This window comes from Eschrichtius robustus, chromosome 17 (genome assembly GCF_028021215.1).
Source record: "Eschrichtius robustus isolate mEscRob2 chromosome 17, mEscRob2.pri, whole genome shotgun sequence".
Lineage (NCBI taxonomy): Eukaryota > Metazoa > Chordata > Mammalia > Artiodactyla > Eschrichtiidae > Eschrichtius > Eschrichtius robustus.
Window position 1 is genome coordinate 78,058,827 of NC_090840.1, and position 17,726 is coordinate 78,076,552.

A 17,726-nucleotide genomic window follows, 5' to 3' on the forward strand; every position below is an offset into this window, starting at 1 on the left:
GATGAATTGGGAGATTGGGATTGACATGTATACACTAATATGTATAAAATGGATAACTAAGAAGAATAAATAAGTAAATAAAAATCAAGTCACTGAAGAAAACATGTACAGTAATATGATTTCATCTATGTAAAGATAAAAAATTTGTAGAACTAAACAGTGTATCTTTTAGAGATTCAAATGTATGTAGCAAAAGCATGAAGGAAAGGAAGAGAATGATGAATAGAAATTTAGGATAGTGATTACCTCTGAGGTGGACGAAGGAAATTTATTAGTTCAAATTGGAAAGTGGCACAAAGGAGGCTTCAAAACTGACAGTGATGCCCTCTTAAATTTCATGATGAGTACCTAAGTATTTTGTAGTATTTATGTGCTTTATGTCATACCCATTTTTTCCCCGTATTCATCAAACACTTTAAAAGAAAAAACAGTTTTAAAAACTGTAAAGCCAACGAGGTAATTTCGGAGTGGTAGTCACTTTTGGTAAATTCTTCAGATTTTAACTCTCTCTATAGGCCAAAAATAACATCTAATCTTTCCACAGGGTATGAAGTTTTTACATTTTCTAACTCTAAAGCTACCAAAGTAAATTTGAAGATATGGGATCAAAATGGGATTGAAAGACTTGAAACCACTTCCCAGAGAGTGTCTTGAACATCTCTGGACACTTCTGTGTCTGCACTGGTCCTCAGCCTTTCTCCTCCACCCCACCCCTTCACAGATAGCTCTGTGGAGTCCATACTAGAGAGAATCTAACGTTAGGAGACTCTGGAGCTCTGTAAAGGGAAACCATGAACCACAGATTCCCTTGTTTAGTGACTACCCTCCCGTGATTATGTATCACAATGCAGAAATGACAAGCTTCACACTGCAGACCAGACTGCCAGATGAACTCCCAGCTGAGCAGAGGCTGAGGGGATTTGGCTGCCTTGGGTATTCCAACAGAGACACTGAGGTGTCAGGGCAGGAAGGGCCAAGCTTTTTAAGTCACCTTACGTTGCATTGGCAGACGGGTCTCTTCCAATACTACAGCAGCAGATGCAGAATCCTGTGTACCGAAACACCTGTGAAAGTGGGGAAAAGATAACAGGGAGGGGCTGACAAAGAACAAAGTAAGAAGTGGGCCATACCTGGTAGCAAAGTGAGGGGTAGTTATGAGAATGCAGGAAGTGGTAACTTGAAAGAAAGGAGAGTGATTAGGATTAATAAGTCTTAGAGAAAAAAGTGCAGAGAAAATTTGCACCTCAGAATTGTAACCCACCATTACCTATGGTAACCCTATTTATAAAGAGCCATTAAAAAAATAAACCTTTAAAAAATGTTTTAAAATCAGATCTATAAATGAAAATCTTAACTTTGAAAGTAGAGTCCTGGTAAATACTAAAGATGTACAGAAGCATTGCTCTTTGTACACAGCAGGTGTTGGGTCGAGTAATCACCAACATCTTTGCAATTGGTTATTACATTTGAGGAGAATTTTTTCTGGGCTATTTACATTTATGTTGGAAATGACACTTTTCCCCAGATGATTAAATTAAAAGAGTGTTCTTTAAACTGGAAATAGGGGGTTTTAAGTAACTTTGAAATTTCAAAGACATCTTAATTTTAAAGAATTCACATTATTACTACGTGAGGTTTCTAATAGAATATGTATTTTAGTCTGCAATTACTGCCATTAAGGAGTTTAAAAAAATCTTTCTTTTCATCGCTCAGTGTGATTTTGCATATCCTGCTGGTGCTTATTATGTACCAACCACTAAGCATTTTACATATACTAGTTCATTTAATCCCTGCATTAACCTCTTACGGTGGGGCCTGTTATCCCCATTTTATAAACAGTTAACTAAAACAGAAGAGATGAAGAGAGTTGTCCAAGCTCACATGGCTAGTAAGTGGAGAAAAGCAGATTGGGACCCAGGCAGTCTGGCTTCTGAGTCTTAATTTTAACTTTAAGCATCATGCTGTGTTGTTAATCTTACCTCCTGTGTCTTAAAGATTGTTAACTATAGGCTGTGTATCCTTCCCTCCTTGTGTTTGTTGGCATACTAAGTCAGTAGTTATCTGTTTAAATGAAGTTATGGAAAGGAGTAATTGAATTAAGTAGTTCTTTATAATTATCCCATTAAAGAGTGGGTTGACATGTTTCGATTACCAGAATTAGTTTACATAATATAAAACTAACATTGTGTTCAATCTGTGTGTGTGAGAAATTGCCGTGTTGGATTCTATTTAAGAGTGACATCTTTGCCAGTCTTTAGCTTGTTATTTTGAGCAAATCTCGTCATCTCTTTGTCTTTCATGTATCTGTAAATATGAGAAAACTGAAGGCATACAGAGGTTTAGAAGAACTAGAATGAGAAATGCAAAGAGAATCCAAAGTATTGTATAGTAAAAACAAAGATTCCCTTCCAGGCACTTGTAAGCAAGCGTAAATGTTAAGAGTGGTAAAAAGCATGCATAAATATCTACTAAGAAAGTTATGATGTGTTTTGTGTGTGGTAAAAGCAGTACGAAAGTTCTATTTAGAGAAGCTTTATGTAGAAGATTACATTGCTCTAACCCTGAAACATAGCAGTAGACTTTTATTCATAATAGCCCAAGGGCATGGGAGTGGGGAATACAGGAGGGGTGTAGAATGCTAAGAAACTTTGTTCAGTTGCTAATGTAACGTAAAGAGATTAAATGTCAGCCGTGTTTTATTTTTAACACCAAATTGAGATTTTTACCACTTTTATACTCAGCCAGTACTTCTGCTTTCACTTTTGGTGAGAGGGCATTATGGCATGTCGTGGATAAAAGGGCAGCTTTTGAGAGCTGAGTGTGTGGGTTCAAATCCTGATTGCGACACTTAGAGCTTGGGTGACCTTTGGCAAGTTATTAAATTCTATAAACCTCAGTTTCCTCGCTTGTAAAAGGGTAACGATAGTTTCTACTCTGTAGATTTATTGTTAGGATGCCGTAAGATAATCGTTGTGAAGTATGGATACTGAACCCAGCGCCTGGCTAGCGTTTAATCAGTGCCCTTCACGTTTCCACGCCTGTGCTTGAGTAGCATGGTGCTGGCAGCCCTGCAGTTTCTGCGAGGCTGTGAGAGGAGGCTCTGTAGGCTGACAGCACCAGCGTCATCTGGGAGTGGCCCCACTGCTGAGTGACGCAGGCGTGAGGCCCAGGAAGTGGTTTGAACAAGCTTTCCAGTGTGTGTACACGTTAAATGTTGAAATCCACTAGTGACGCTTTTTGTTGAAGAGTAAGGCTTCTGTAGTCAGGCTGTCTGGGCTCAAATGTTGGATCTGCCATTGATAGCTGTGTATTCTTGGGCAACTTAACCTTTTCTGCCTCTGTTTTTTCATTTGTAAAACAGCACTAGCAGTTGTAGCTGCCTTACTGGATGGTTGTGAGGATTATGAGTTAGTACACATAAAGCACTTAGAGTCCAGTTTGGCACATAGAGAGCTCTTGGTAAACGTGAGCTCTGCTGTGATGTTTACGATGACCACTATATTAGTTTCCCATTGCTGCGGTCACAACTACATAACAGTGACTTAAAAACACACATTGATTATCTTAAGGTTCTGAAGGTCAGAAGTCCAAAATGGGTCTCACTGGGCTAAAATCAGGGTGTCAGGACTGCACTCCTTTCTAGAGGCTCTCGGGGAGAATCCATTTTTTTGCCTTTTCCAGATTCCAGAGGCTGCCAAGTGTCCTGGCCCTTGTCCCACTCACATCTTCAAAGCCAGCAGTGGTGGCTCGAGTCTTTTCTTACTTTACATCACTCTGGCACTGACTCTTTTGCCCCCTCTTTTACTTTTAGGGACCCTCGTGTTGATGCTAGGCCAACCCAGATAAGTCAGGATAATCTCTTATTTTAAGGTCAGCTGATTTCCAGCCTGATTCCATCAGCAACCTTAATTCCCCTTTGCCATGTAACCCAGCCTATTCACAAGTCTGGGGATTAGGCTGTGGACGTTTTAGGGGACCATTATTCTGCTTCCCACACTACCAGCTTCTGATGGATGATACTCGGTACCCACCAGCATTGGACTGCTCTTCTCTTGCAAACTTGCTTTTCCACTCTCTACCTTTCTTCAGCTTTTTCTACCTCTTACTTATTCCCTAATCTGCATCAGTTTACATCCTTCGCCTCATACTCAGTTGAGGAAATAGAAGCCATCAGATGAGCACTTGCTCATCTCTTATCCACCACATCTACATGCTTACCTGAATATATCAATCTTCTCCTTTGCCTCTACTAAAATGAAGAGACTGTCTGTCTTTCTTTTCTTAAAATCCTGGCACTTCTCACTGCCTGCCTCCCCACCCCCGGATTTTTAGGTTTATGTGGACAATGTGTAGGGTCTTCCGTCTTTAAAAAGCCCTCCTCTGAATCCGCATTCCTCCTCTGATTTCTCCACCTCCCATTTACACTTCAGCTCCATCTCAGCATGCCAGTTTCAACACCTAGTTGTTCCAGCAGAAACCTGGAAATCGCCCTCGAAGGTAGCATCTCAGCCCTCCATCTCCAGTCCACAGGTCACTGCATCTGCCTCTCAAATGTCGCCTCAGCTGCCTTCCTCCCCGCCCAGGCCGCTGCCTCTGAACTGCGTCCCCACCGCTACCTGTGCTCCCCGGACTCCTTCCGGCATTCCGCAGCGGAAAAATGGAACTGGATGTGTGTCACATCTTGCTTCCCCTTACAAACTTTGACTTCCTGTTGCTTTCAGGATGAAACTTAAAAACAAAAAAAACTTTAACCTGATCTGGCTGCGGTCACTCTAGCCTCGTTGCTCATCTCCCTCACTCAGTGTGCTCTGACCACGGTCCTGTAGTTTGTCAGACGCGCCAGGCATTCTGCTTCGTGGCCTCCGCATGTGCCTAGACTCACACCCTCTCCTGCCTTTGCTTCCCCACCCCGCTCTGCTTATCCATCTTCATGACTCATTCTAAGCTGAGGAAGACAGAACTAATTTCTTTCAGGACCATTTAATTTAATTCAGAGGTTTTCTGCTGAAGAATTTATTGATCAAATTATCACTATAATAATTGACATGCTAGACATCACGAGAGCCTCTTTTTAAAAAAAAAAAGGTTAATTTCCATCTTGCACATCTTACTGCAGACATAGCTGTGATTATAATGAAGAGAAAATGTAGCTATAATCCTTTTTCACTTCTGGACTACTTAGTAAGAGTTTATGGGTACCAGTTAGAACATGTGCTCCCTGCTATGTATATACTGCCTGGGGTGTATTTCCCAGGTGTTCTTGCCAAACCTCGTTCATCAGATGCATAATGATCTAGCTGTTCATGGATGAGAGGAGAAAGTGGTGGCATGATTGTTTATGTATCATAAAACATGACTTTCTCATTATTTTTATAGTGACTCTTCTTGATTACTTGACACTTTATTAATATTTCTCTATGTATCTTATGTTGCAGACTATTCAGACTATGAAGACAGTTCCCTAGAATTTTTGGAAAGGTGCTCTTCTCCACTAACTCGATCTTCTGGGAGTTCTCTGGCTCTACGAAGCATGTTTACGGAGAAAAATACAACATATCAGTACCCAAGGGCAATTTTGTCAGTTGATCTTAGTGGTGAAAGTATGTGTAACCATGTAATGCTTAAAACAAGTCTTAAGATTCTTAAATGTGGAACCGAAAATAAAACATACTTTAATGAGGCCTATCTGAGCAGGGCACACAATTTAAAAAGTTATCCCATGAACTAATATGAAAATCTCAACATTAGAAATTTGAGCTACTTTTTAATTTATATAAAGTAAAATCGGCATTTATACTTAACTGTAGGACAGGTAGTAAGGAAACAATTAGTGTCTACTATGTACTGGTCTTCTGCAGGTGTTTTCACATGTATTTTCATATTCTTCACTACCAGCTTATAAAGTAGATATTGTTACCCACACTACATAAACAAGCAGAGGCTTATAGGTTAAGTAACTTACGGGGCTAGTTAGCGTTAGAATTAAAACTCAAACCAAGGTCTGTCTTAACTCCTAAGGTAATGCTTTTTCTGCCAGATATTTATCATAGTCTTAAAAATGCACTTTGAATTCCTGATCACAGATATGTCTGTAACCAAAAGTCTGGAAATGTGGTCAGATCAGTGATGTGAACACATTCAGGTATTAAACACGTAGACAGAAGACCATGTTAGGTGGTGACACGAGCCCTGGAGTTGGAATCTCTCAGGTTTTCCTGTAAGTCCAGTCCTGACAGTGGAAGGTGTTGAGGACTCTTACCTGCTAGTGTTCTAAGCAACAGGAAGAGGAACTCTCCCAACTGCAGATATTGATGGCTTGAGACCAGAGCTCTAGCACAGTAGGAACCAGAGTCAAGGAATGAAGAGGAAAGGATGGGGGTTCATCCTATGTAAAATCCCAGGGATATTTATGGGGAGTGCCCTGTCTTTTCCTTAAGTGCCCTACATGACAGATGCCAGGTCATGTGTTTTCTCTGGCACTGTTACTGCCTATTCTCTTCCAGGCCTAAACTCCCCTCTAGCTCACTATGGAGAAAAGCATATTCTTCCCTTTACCCTAAAGTAAGCACATAGCACTTTTGAGATTTTTTAATCTCAAAATCTAAAAAAAAAAATTGGGGAGGGATTAGGAAAAAGTTCTGTCCCCTTTTCTAACAAATACGAGTCACCTTTTCCCTTTTGGGCCAGTGGTTCTTAACCTCGGGTGTACATTAGATTCATTGGTGTGATGCTAAAATATATGATATCAGGTCCTTCAGCGGAGCACAAATCTGGGATTTCTCGGAGGGCGGGTCCTGGCAAGACAGCCCCAGTAGCCGGGGTTGAAAATCACATAACACCATACTGTGAGCCATCAAGGTCTCAAAATTGCCTTTTTATACAGAGTGATGGAGAGTGGGAGATAATATCTGGATGACCAGTGTTGCTGGAACTAGAACACTTGGGAGAGGGCTGGGAAGAGTGTCATGAATGTGTACCCTCAGTCCCGCTGTCTTTCCCCTGCGCTTCACGTGTTCAAGCGTTGAGCTCTGAGAAGAAAAATGGAGAGGTTCTCAAATGTTACTGTGCATCAGAACCACCTGGAGAGCTTCTTAAAACACAGTTCTGGGTCTTAACGCACAGTATTTCTGATTTCTGACAAGCTCCCGGGTGATGCTGATGTGGAAACCACACGTTGAGAGTACTGTGTGGGGAAACAGCAGTGTTAGTTCACGGGGCAGCAGTTACAAGAGAACAGTGCTCTGTGGCCGCTCATTTGGAGCTCTTGTCCAGGTGGCCATTTCAGTGTGGGAAGGGACCTGTACTTGCTTTTCTTACTTAACTTTCAACCCAGTGGCCCGTTTACTTAGCCTCCAGAATTCAGCCAAACACTGCTTTGATGCTTGCGAGTTAGTCGAACTGGATTTTCTGGCCAATATTTTAAATTTGCCTTCTAGCACCGTGAAGCCTGGCTGTTTTGGCCATACAAGCCTATGTGAGATATGCACTAATTCCTTTCAATGATAGTAGTTTTTAAATTAAATTCATTGCTAACCCTGTTATGATTGCCATTCATTGAATACCACATACGTGCTGCAGCAGTGTTTGAAACTGTTCATCCACGTTCTGGTGTGCCATTTTGCAACACGAACTTGTATTCAAGAAAGCCCAAGAGAAAGTACAAATTTGGGAGTTAAGTTAGCAAGATTATGAGTAAATGAAATTTATTCTTCAGGTTCTCAAAACTACCCATATTGTTAATATTAGAAAGATTTTATAATATCTAATTGATTTACTTGATTCCTTGAATTTTTTTTTTTGTATTTCTGTACCATTGCCTCATTTCTACTGACCTTACTCTCTCCAAGATGTCCTAAGATCCTAAAGAGAAGAAAACATTTATTTTTCTATAAAACATTAACTTTTTATAAATCAGAAATAAAACATTCAAAAACATTGAGTCGGGGAAAAAATAAGCACGATTAGAAGCTGATAAGGAAAACACTAAGTCATATGAAATATTGAAAATATAAATTGCATGAATTATTTAGTTTGAATTCAGGCAACTTCCACCTGGTCTGATTAAGTCTGAAAAAATTTTCTCTATATAACGACTCCCTCCTTCCCTCTTCCAGAAACATTCTGGAGTGGCTATCACATGTATCAGGCTTCATCCTAAGCACTGACTACAGAGCATTCAACAATGCAGTGGACTCTTGCTTGCTCTCATGGACTCTTGACGTTCTAGAAAGGGGAGATGAATAAGCAGCAGGTGAAGGAATGGTTGAGAACGTGACTGCAGGTTAGGGTGGTGAGGTAGGCAGGAGCCAGCTCTGCTCTCTGTTCGAGGAGCAGCCTCCGTTTCAGGAGCCTGTGAGCAGTGGTGAGGTCTTGTGTCACGTGCCAAGTGATGACTCGGTTTCCCCAACATGTCTCCACCCACACTCCGGCAGACCTGTGGTGTCCTGTCGTCATTTCTTTCCCTTTGTCATGAATAAATTTTTCCTTATATTTGCCTTGATATTTTTTTCCTCAATAGCCTGAGCTAAATGATAGCCTTTGACTCAACGCTGTTACAAGTACAACTTAAAAACCTAGCATTTGAATAGAGTTGTATATAGTGGTCATCAATATAACCTAACTTCTAGGGTATACTTACTTATTTTTTATAAAGGTTTTTATCAAAATGAAATTTAAAACATTTTAAAACTCCTTAGGGAACTCATAATCCCAGTTTAAGAAATGCTGAAATCATTAAGAGCACAGGCCGTGGAGTCAGGCAGTCCTGGTGTGCAGTTGGCTTTACCACTAGCTGGCTGCATTACCGAGCAAGTCATGTCATATTTAAAGTGCTTTGGATGGTACCTGGTGTATGTTAAGTGCAGTGGTAGTTGATGATACTGATACTGTTAAGAATCCCAGTATTGCTGTCAGGACCCTAGGCAAGCTCCTTCACCTCTCTGAAGTGCTGTGTAGCTGTATGGTGCAAATAATGAACCCTGTTCTTTTTACAAGCCACTGTTGTTGTGAGGATCAGAAGGGATAATGTTTGTGAAAGCATTTGAAAACTGCAAATTTTAATTGTTAATGTCAACCTTAGCCCTCACCTCTGTAAGCACCTGGACTGGGGGATACTTTCTGAGTTACTTGTAATGGTGTTAACATTAAGATGTAAAACGATCATAGTTGCCTGAGCTTCAAAAATCATTTGTTTCTTTGTCTGGAGACAAATACTGTATTCCCATTCGTCTGCCCTCCCTTTCTAAATACTTAATAGCTTATAGTCACTTCCTATAGTGCCTTTCTTTCTAGAAAACGACGTAAAAATGAAAAAAAATGCTGAGTATGCTTTTGTGTATATTCTAGACTTATCGGATGTGGATTTCCTAGATGATTCTTCAACGGAGAGTTTGCTCCTCAGTGGGGATGAGTACAATCAGGACTTTGATTCAACCAATTTTGAGGAATCTCAAGATGAAGATGATGCGCTTAATGAAATTGTGCGATGCATTTGTGAGATGGACGAGGAGAACGGCTTCATGATTCAGGTGACCTGTCTTCCCTTCAGCCCTGAGTTAGTTCAGGTGCTCAGCACATTCATTGGGGCATCTGTGTTCTCTTTTTCCTCACCGTCCTTTTGAAGATGGAGGCTTCTAGCTTAGCGTCAGGTTTAAAGTACCAGTTGTAATGATTGGCAGATCTCTTCTTCAGATGAAGTAGACTGTTTTCTTATCTGAGGATCTCTCTCCGGGATGTTTATTTTGAGGTCTTCTAGCTGAGATTCTTTTCAAGAGCCATTAAGGTGGCTAAGCGTCCACACTGAAGGGTAGACCATAGCAATTCTTTTCCTGCTGGTCTGGATCCTGTTGTTTAATAATTTACGTTATATAGTCACCCTTCAAAGGGCAGAAAAGTTTCCACAATATTGAAGATTAAAGGAAAGCTTTGTTGCAAGGATTACCATTACAAATAACCTCTCCCTGTAGAAAAGGCATCTTTAAGAATAAAGGAAAGCATAAGCCATATTTTGTGGTTACATTTGGAAGATTCAGAGATGTTAGTTGCAGAAACGAGGAAAAAATAATCATCTTTTCCCCCCCTTTTCAGTGGTTTTCTCAATAAGGGAACTACAAATTTATAGGTTCACCACACAGGTAGTACTCCAAGAGGTTGTTACCTAACGCACTGCTACAAAGTCGCCTTTTTTTAAAAAAAATTTCTGCACTTTAATAAGCTGTTTTTAAGAGTTCTAAGGATGTGTGAAAATGGATGGGAGAAATGATCTTACGCCGTTTTTATGATTAAACCAGTTTATCAAAGCACGTTTTAATGGGTGCAACGAGAGGAAGTGCTTGAAATAGCTGACTGTTTCAGAAGTGAAATTTCTCGGAAGTCATCACTTGCTTTTGTTATGCGGATTAAGAACTGGACTGGCGGCAGCTGCCGCAGCCGCTGCCGCAGCAAGACTCAGCCAGCTAGTTGCAGAGAAGGGGTCTGTCTTGATTTCTGGCGAGTAAAGTGCGGTTGTTTCCCGGCAGTGTGAAGAGTGCCTGTGCTGGCAGCACAGCGTGTGCATGGGGCTGCTGGAGGAGAGCATCCCGGAGCAGTACCTCTGCTACATCTGCCGGGACCCTCCAGGTAAGCTTCGGCCCCTGTGCTCACCGCAAGGTGTCTGGATGTCTTGTTACGTACAGGTTCCGTTGTACGTCAGCTGCCTGAGACACCATGACTTCTGTGTCAGCTAGACTCCGCTTCCATGTTAAAATTTAAAACTGGTTTTCACTGCTTGTTATGGTTTCATTTTCCATATTAATTATTTAGGCAAAAGCATTAGCATAAATTCCTTCGCGTAATTAACTGCCTTACTGGAAGGAGAGGGTTGTGGCTTTTACCTGAAGAGAACTAGCTCCTTAGTCTACTCCCGTGTATTGATTTCTAACTAGGTTAACGTATGGCTATTTGAACGGACTCCTAGTCTGAACTCACGCTCCTGCTGACGCGGTTTGGAACGAGTGTCTGATAGTGCTGCATATCAACCTAATGTCAGAGCAGATGGGATGTCCAGGTGTCACGCCCGACCCCTTCAGCTTACTGATGAGGCAGCGGGGGCACAGAATGTCGCATGCCTCGTGCACAAGGATGGTGCTAGACTGGCCGCACCGAGAGGAAGCCCTGTGCCTTTGGGCGCCCTGTCCCCTAGGTGCCTTCCTCCACGCAGAGGCTCTCCGAGCAGCAGTGTTCTGCGTATCGTGTGCACTTCCAGCTCCGAGGCAGAACCCATCTAGACACCTCAAATGAAAGGCTGCTGCCTTGTTCTGTCTATCAGAAATAATAGTGATAACAATAGCATTAAGAAGCAGGAGAGTTATCCAAGCCTACATGACGGTAGGCATTTGTTCATTCATTCATCCAGCAGCATTTATCGGATGCCTTCTATTTGCTGAAATCTGGTGGTGCGGGGTAAGGCGATTGACTCTAACCACGCCTTCCTCTCGCTCACAGTATAGTAGGGGACACAGACATAGAAGCAACTAATTGTAATAGGATATAATTACTGTCGGTGGTGAAGATGTAGGATTACATTGGATTCTGTGAGCTCTTAGATGTGAGGGAGGGGTCCTTAGTCAGTTAACTAGAACTCTCTGTTTCACCCAGTTCAAAACGAATGTTAGTGAGAGAAACAAGTACCCCTGTCTAGTTTCTGTCGAGCCCTTTTGGCCTTTTTAGAAGACAGATGACAGAGACATAAAAAATGGAAAGCAGCACACTCAAGGTTCCTCTGCAGGTGTGACCTGCCACTGACCACATCCTTCATGGAGTTTGTCCTGCTTACCGGGCAGGAAGTCTGAAGGTGGGGGGAACTCTCACAGTGCCAACCCCTTGAAGCACTGTCTGACTCGTCTTTTGAATTTGTCCTTAGTCCTAGAGCTCGCCTTGTTCACTGAGTGATGTTAATCGGGTAGCAGTTGAAGGGAAGTCTGAATAAGTGGAATCCTTTGTCACTTCAATGTCAACTTTATCCACAGGTCAGAGATGGAGCGCAAAATACCGTTATGATAAGGATTGGTTGAATAATGGGAGAATGTGCGGGTTATCATTTTTAAAAGAAAACTACTCTCATCTCAATGCCAAAAAGATAGTTTCCACACACCACCTGCTTGCTGATGTCTATGGTGTTACGAAAGTCCTGCACGGGTTACAGCTGAAGATCGGAATCCTCAAGTAAGTGACGGGCGGCGGAGGGAGGGGCACACTTTAGTGTGAACTTTAATTTAAACTAAATCGGTTGGCTTTTTGCAGGTTCAGATTAGCAGCTTGGAAGACAGAATAGATATTTGAACAAATTTTAACTTTAAAAAAAAGGAAAGCTTAGTCACTTTTTGGATGAATAGCTCCTTCATGCCTATTGTCCTGGGATAGAGAAGCGTGGGTGAATAACAACGGCATCTAGTATTTCAGCAAATGTTAGTCCCGTGACACTGTTTTGTGGGCTCACCTTGGGCACAAAAGTACAGTTGCTGTGGTGAACCCTTTGGTGTGTGTCCTCCTTCAGGAATGCTGTCACGATGAAATAGATGCAAAGGTATATTTTTAAATTGCCTTAAGATTGGCTTTGAAGGGAGCCAGCAGGTCATGTAATCTATTCGTCTCCTGTGTACCAAATATGTTTTAGTCATCCCAGGCAATTTCTCCTTAAAAACAAAACAAAACAAAAACAGAAGAAACACTGAGCCTCCATAAGTAACATATCAGAATGTTCTTGAAGTCCTTGTTTTTAGTTCTTCCTAATACCTCCCTAGAATTTCTCTTTAAAAGTATACATATTTTGTATAAAACAGGGTGATTCACTGGTTCTTCACAAGTTTTTCTTTATTTTGACTCACTCACTTGCCTGGGCTGGAAACGTGCCCCTTCCCTTCCTTCCATCCCTGTCCCGCCCCTCCCGCGGTGGCGAGGCCCGCTGAGTACTCTGTCCCTGTGGTTGCTTACCGTCCCCGTCTCTCTCCTCACCAAGACCGGCTGAGCCGGGCTGTTCTTCTCACGTGAACGGTTGCCATATCTTGTAAATTCCCGGTGGCTCCAGCCTTGTGCTCTTTCAGTTCATCCTTCATACTGTTGCCAGTGTGATCTAGTAAAAGATGAAGAGGAGTTTGTCTCTTTGGAGCTGAATATACCATCGTGTCTTCCTGGTGCCCAATGAGAAGAGTGCAGGCTCATTCAGCATGCACTCTGAATCCTTCCACGATGCGTATTCTCTCTGTCATTTTGTTGTCATGTCTTCCCTCTTCTAATTGTTCCCCCAAATGTTCCAGCTATACCAAACCATAATCGCTGAATGAAGCGTGCTTTTTCATAGCTCCAGGCCTTTACTCACAGCCAGAATAACCTTCTGCCATTAGTCCTTCTAGCAAATGCTTTTTCATGATTACCCTCCCAACTAGAGCTGATCACATCCTTGGCAGACTCCATGCGTACTGGTTTCAGGCACTTTGGTGCACCTTGTTTATGTCTGCCTCCCCTTACTAAGCCATGGGTTCCTTGAAGGTAGGGCTTCTGTCTTATTCATCATTTTATTCCTAGAGGTTAGTGGAGGGATAAGTACTCAGTAATTGTTGAATGGAATTTGCTTCGGTTGCATGTCATAAACCTGAACATGGATTTCTTTATAAAAAGGCCGTGCAAATGCTAAAACTCAAAGAAGAAACTAAATTATTAAGCTAAGCTTTTTTTTTTAAAACCTGGTTGTCCTTGACATCAGTATGAATTTCTGTACATTCATAATTTCACTAAGGATTTCAACTGGACGAATTTTGCCTCATGCCTATAGGCTCTCTTTATGTTAGTATTTCTAATAATAATAGTTATTATCACTAGCTACTATTTATTGGAAGTCTACTGCAAAACCTGAAATTGGTGGTTTCATGTGCTATTTCATTTAATCCTGACAATAAAGTTCTTACTTTGTTTGATAGATGGGTAGTCAAAGATAGAGGTTCTGTAACTTGTCCAAACTCCTCCTCTAAGGCACAGCAGTGTTCAACACATTGGACTATTGAGTTACAAATCTAGCTTTCCTTCTACTATGCCTTTTACTGTTGAAGAATTTTTGTATTTTCTGGCTATTAAACTATTAGGAGTTCAAAAGATAAAATTTATAATTTCAGAAACAAGGCTTGCTTATTATTAGAAAGAAAACTAATTTGTCTCCTGGTATTTATCTAATTTGGAAATTATCAGTTCACAAACATTATTGAGCCTTCTGAAAGGTTTATGCCTCCAGAATATCCTCCTTTTACTTACTACAGAATATGATGAATGGATTCCTCTTTTGCTTACTACAGAATTGTAATTACTACAGAATTAACTATGCGATAGCATGCTCACATGTTTAGTGAGGATGGGGGTAAAGGGATATTATCATGGACTGTTAGCGAGCATGTAATTAGTACAGCCTCTTTGGAGGCCACTTTGGCAGTACCTGTCAGAATTAAAATGTGCATACATTATCTAGGCATTTCATATCTAGAAATTTATCTGACTGATAAATTCCCACTTGTGTGCAGAGGTACACACATGCAAACACACACACACACACGTGTATTGGCGGGGAATTGGTTGGTGAGACTGGACTGCAGCACATTAATACTGTTCAGCTACTAGAGTGAAAGTAAGGGAAAATCTCTATGTACTGACAAGGCAAGATGCCCTTACGTGTTATATATGAAGAAGGCAAATTGTATGAGAGCCCCATTTGTGTAAAAAGAAAAAGTGTGTGCTTACCCACTTAAAAAATAATTTTATATGTACAGAAAAAGTGTGGAAGATTATACTTCAGTTATCTATGATTGCCATGGCAGGGAGGTTTTTACTTTGTACACATTTATAATCTGAATTTTTTGTCATGAGGAAGTATCCCTTTTTGATTGACTTAAGATGTTAAAGTACGCTCATGTAAAAGTTTTTCATGTTGTACAATTTTAAAAAATACAGTGAAAAATCAGTAAAAGAAGTGCACATATCAAATGATGGTGTGAATTATCACAAAAGTACATTCATTATTGCTTTTCTACCTGAGTTTTATTTCTATAAAATTATGAAAATTTACATTTTGGATGAAATTCTGGGGCAGGTTAACCTAGAAAGTACCTTTACTTTTGTCTTGAGTGGCTGACCTCCTCCTCACCTTGTTCGCTTGGCAGTGGTCTAGGTCTTCAATAGAGAGGTGGGGATCAGTCCACCTAAGTCAGTACACTGAGCGTACAAAAGGCATGGATAACTGAGGGTTAACTGTGTAATTTTACATTCTGAAATTTATTGTGGCATTATACTTGTTACTGGACTTTTTTTTTTTTCTGAACTGCTGTTTCTCCAACTTTATTTTAAGGAATAAACATCATCCTGACCTTCGTCTCTGGGCTTGTTCTGGGAAGAGGAAAGATCAAGTAATTGCTGGGGTAGAAAAAAAACTAATGGTGCAAGACACAGTTAATGTGGAAGCAAAGAAGTATCATGTACAGAACCATAAAGAACCACCTCGTTTGCCCCTAAAAGTGGAGGGAACGTATATAACAAGTGAACACAGCTACCAAAAGCCACAAAGTTTTGGTCAAGACTGCAAAACTCTCGCAGACCCTGGGAGCTCAGATGATGATGATATTAGTAGTTTTGAAGAAGAACAGGAATTTCACATGAGAGAGAAAAACCGTTTACAATACCCAGTAAAAGAAGATGGAATGGCCGGAAAGGTATAACTAGTTCATTTGTCTTTGCTTGGAAATACGATAGAACAAAGGAAAATTTTGTGAAATAAAACATACTGAGTTCCCAGATTTTACTTATATTTCCAAGTTCACAAGTACCTTGTTAGGGTAAAGACATTTTTTGCTTTTGCTACAAGAAAACACTGGCCATTTGAACATTTAATTATCCCCTAATTCAGAAATGTAGTAATTCATTAAACTTTTGCCTTAACAAAAGTTTCAAGTTTATAAGTACACTTAGATGCCTCTAAAAACCATGAGCCAAATTTTTTTCCAAATGAGAATGTCTACATGTGAAAACATGAAATTGCATATGGGTGTGTATATATTAATATAATTTGTGTTCCCTTTCTATGTGTTTTAGATAAAAAGTGGCACTTTTTATCTAAAAAAAATCGTCTTTTTAAAAATTACAGCATATTTGTATATGCATATCAATCACATTATGCAGTAAGTTGAATTCTTATAGCTCTGTGTATATTGAATATTTATAAACTTATTTCTTGTTCACAACTTAGAGATGTCGTGCCTTCATTTTTTATTGATTTTTCAATTAGCAATACTGCTTTAAAATTAGTTCTTTATCTTTCTGGCCTCTTTTATCAAGTAAGTTCTATAAATAAATACTTAACTGAATTTGAAAAGCTTAATATTACCTGAAATTTTGTGGTAAATTATTTTGTCAAATTAATATCCCTCTTATGAAGTGAGTTATCGCTGGTGAAACTGAGGTCAGATTTTGTGTGTGTGTTAAGCAGTCTGCACTTTTTAAGTTTTTAAGGGGTTTTTCTCTTTCCCTCACCTCACTGATTTAGCTGCAATAATAAAGTCCAGTCTGCAGTTAATTATGCTTTATACTAGCCTTTGCCAACTATCTTAATTTTTTTCCATCATTGTTTTTTGCCTTCACTCCACTTGTGACCCAGCTTAGATTAACTGAGGAAGGGGTCAGTCAATTAATTAGCTGGGCTTTCTAGTTACAGAATATAATCAGCTCCTTCATTTCTTCAGCAGGTTTTATTGAAGGCCTTCTACCCTGTGTAGCACTCTGCTAGACTTTGTGAAGAGACATAGCAGGCATGTCTGCTTTTCAGGACCATCAGATGTAATTTAGTTATGTGCTAGTACTTCCTTTAAAAGTATTCTGGGAGTCAGGTTGGATTTTACCGATCATTGTGGGTAATGAGGTTTTTAATGCGTCTTTCCCTTTATGACATTACATTTCATCCAATTCTTTGTTTTTTCTGTTGGCTCTTTGGAGAAGAATTCAGCTGAAAGGAATACAGTATTTGTTTATAATGATAAAAAGGGCACTGAAGACCCGGGAGACTCACATCTTCAGTGGCAACTCAATCTCCTTACACACATAGAGAATGTGCAGAATGAAGTCACCAGCAGGATGGACCTGATAGAAAAAGAAGTTGATGGTAATTTAAGAAAGAACTGAAAATACAATTGCTGTAGTCTGTAAAGTGTGTTTATTGCACTTTTGAATAATTTAATTGAAGTTATTTGAAGCTTTTGAAATTATGGGACAGAAACTACAGATGCTGTCCATGCTGATGGAGCTTTGCTGCTCCCTTTACATTGTATTTAACACATCTGGCGTTCAGGGTCTTTTATTCTCCAGACAATATGACTGGATATTTTAGGGATTTTTTTTTTTTAAGATGGATATTTATTAAATATTGCCCACTTGCCAGGCACAGTATATACCATATGGAATATTTATTATTCAATGAATAATAATATTATTATTACTCATTGAATAATATTATTCAATAAATAATATTATTCAATAAATAATATTATTCAATGAATATTTTCATTGAACTGTGTTCTTTTTTGGAAGTCAGCATAAGGACTTTAAGCATATTTGAAATATGGGGGAAAACATTTTGTTTTCACTTTGGACAGTGTTTGTTAAGTGAAATTAACAACAAAGAACTCTTGCAAGGTTAAGCAGATAAACCTTAAGTTTGCATA

General features: G+C 40.0%; 1 protein-coding gene across 14 annotated transcripts in view; it reads left to right on the forward strand.

Annotated features, from left to right (window-relative positions):
• The window catches only part of PHF20L1 (PHD finger protein 20 like 1), a 79,363-nt gene that overhangs the window by 56,055 nt on the left and 5,582 nt on the right, over nucleotides 1-17,726 (forward strand). For 11 of the 14 annotated variants that reach the window (XR_011070668.1, XR_011070667.1, XM_068525424.1 and 8 more), the window contains 6 exons: nucleotides 5,436-5,600; nucleotides 9,346-9,527; nucleotides 10,518-10,617; nucleotides 12,006-12,201; nucleotides 15,365-15,725; nucleotides 17,002-17,167. Coding sequence is in view for 12 of the 14 variants with exons in the window: in XM_068525424.1 (XP_068381525.1) it covers nucleotides 5,436-5,600; nucleotides 9,346-9,527; nucleotides 10,518-10,617; nucleotides 12,006-12,201; nucleotides 15,365-15,725; nucleotides 17,002-17,167 (1,170 nt within the window). In the remaining 2 variants the exon portion in view is untranslated. The remainder of the gene's footprint in view (nucleotides 1-5,435; nucleotides 5,601-9,345; nucleotides 9,528-10,517; nucleotides 10,618-12,005; nucleotides 12,202-15,364; nucleotides 15,726-17,001; nucleotides 17,168-17,726) is intronic. The other 3 variants (XM_068525428.1, XM_068525432.1, XM_068525435.1) reach the window with 1 other exon arrangement.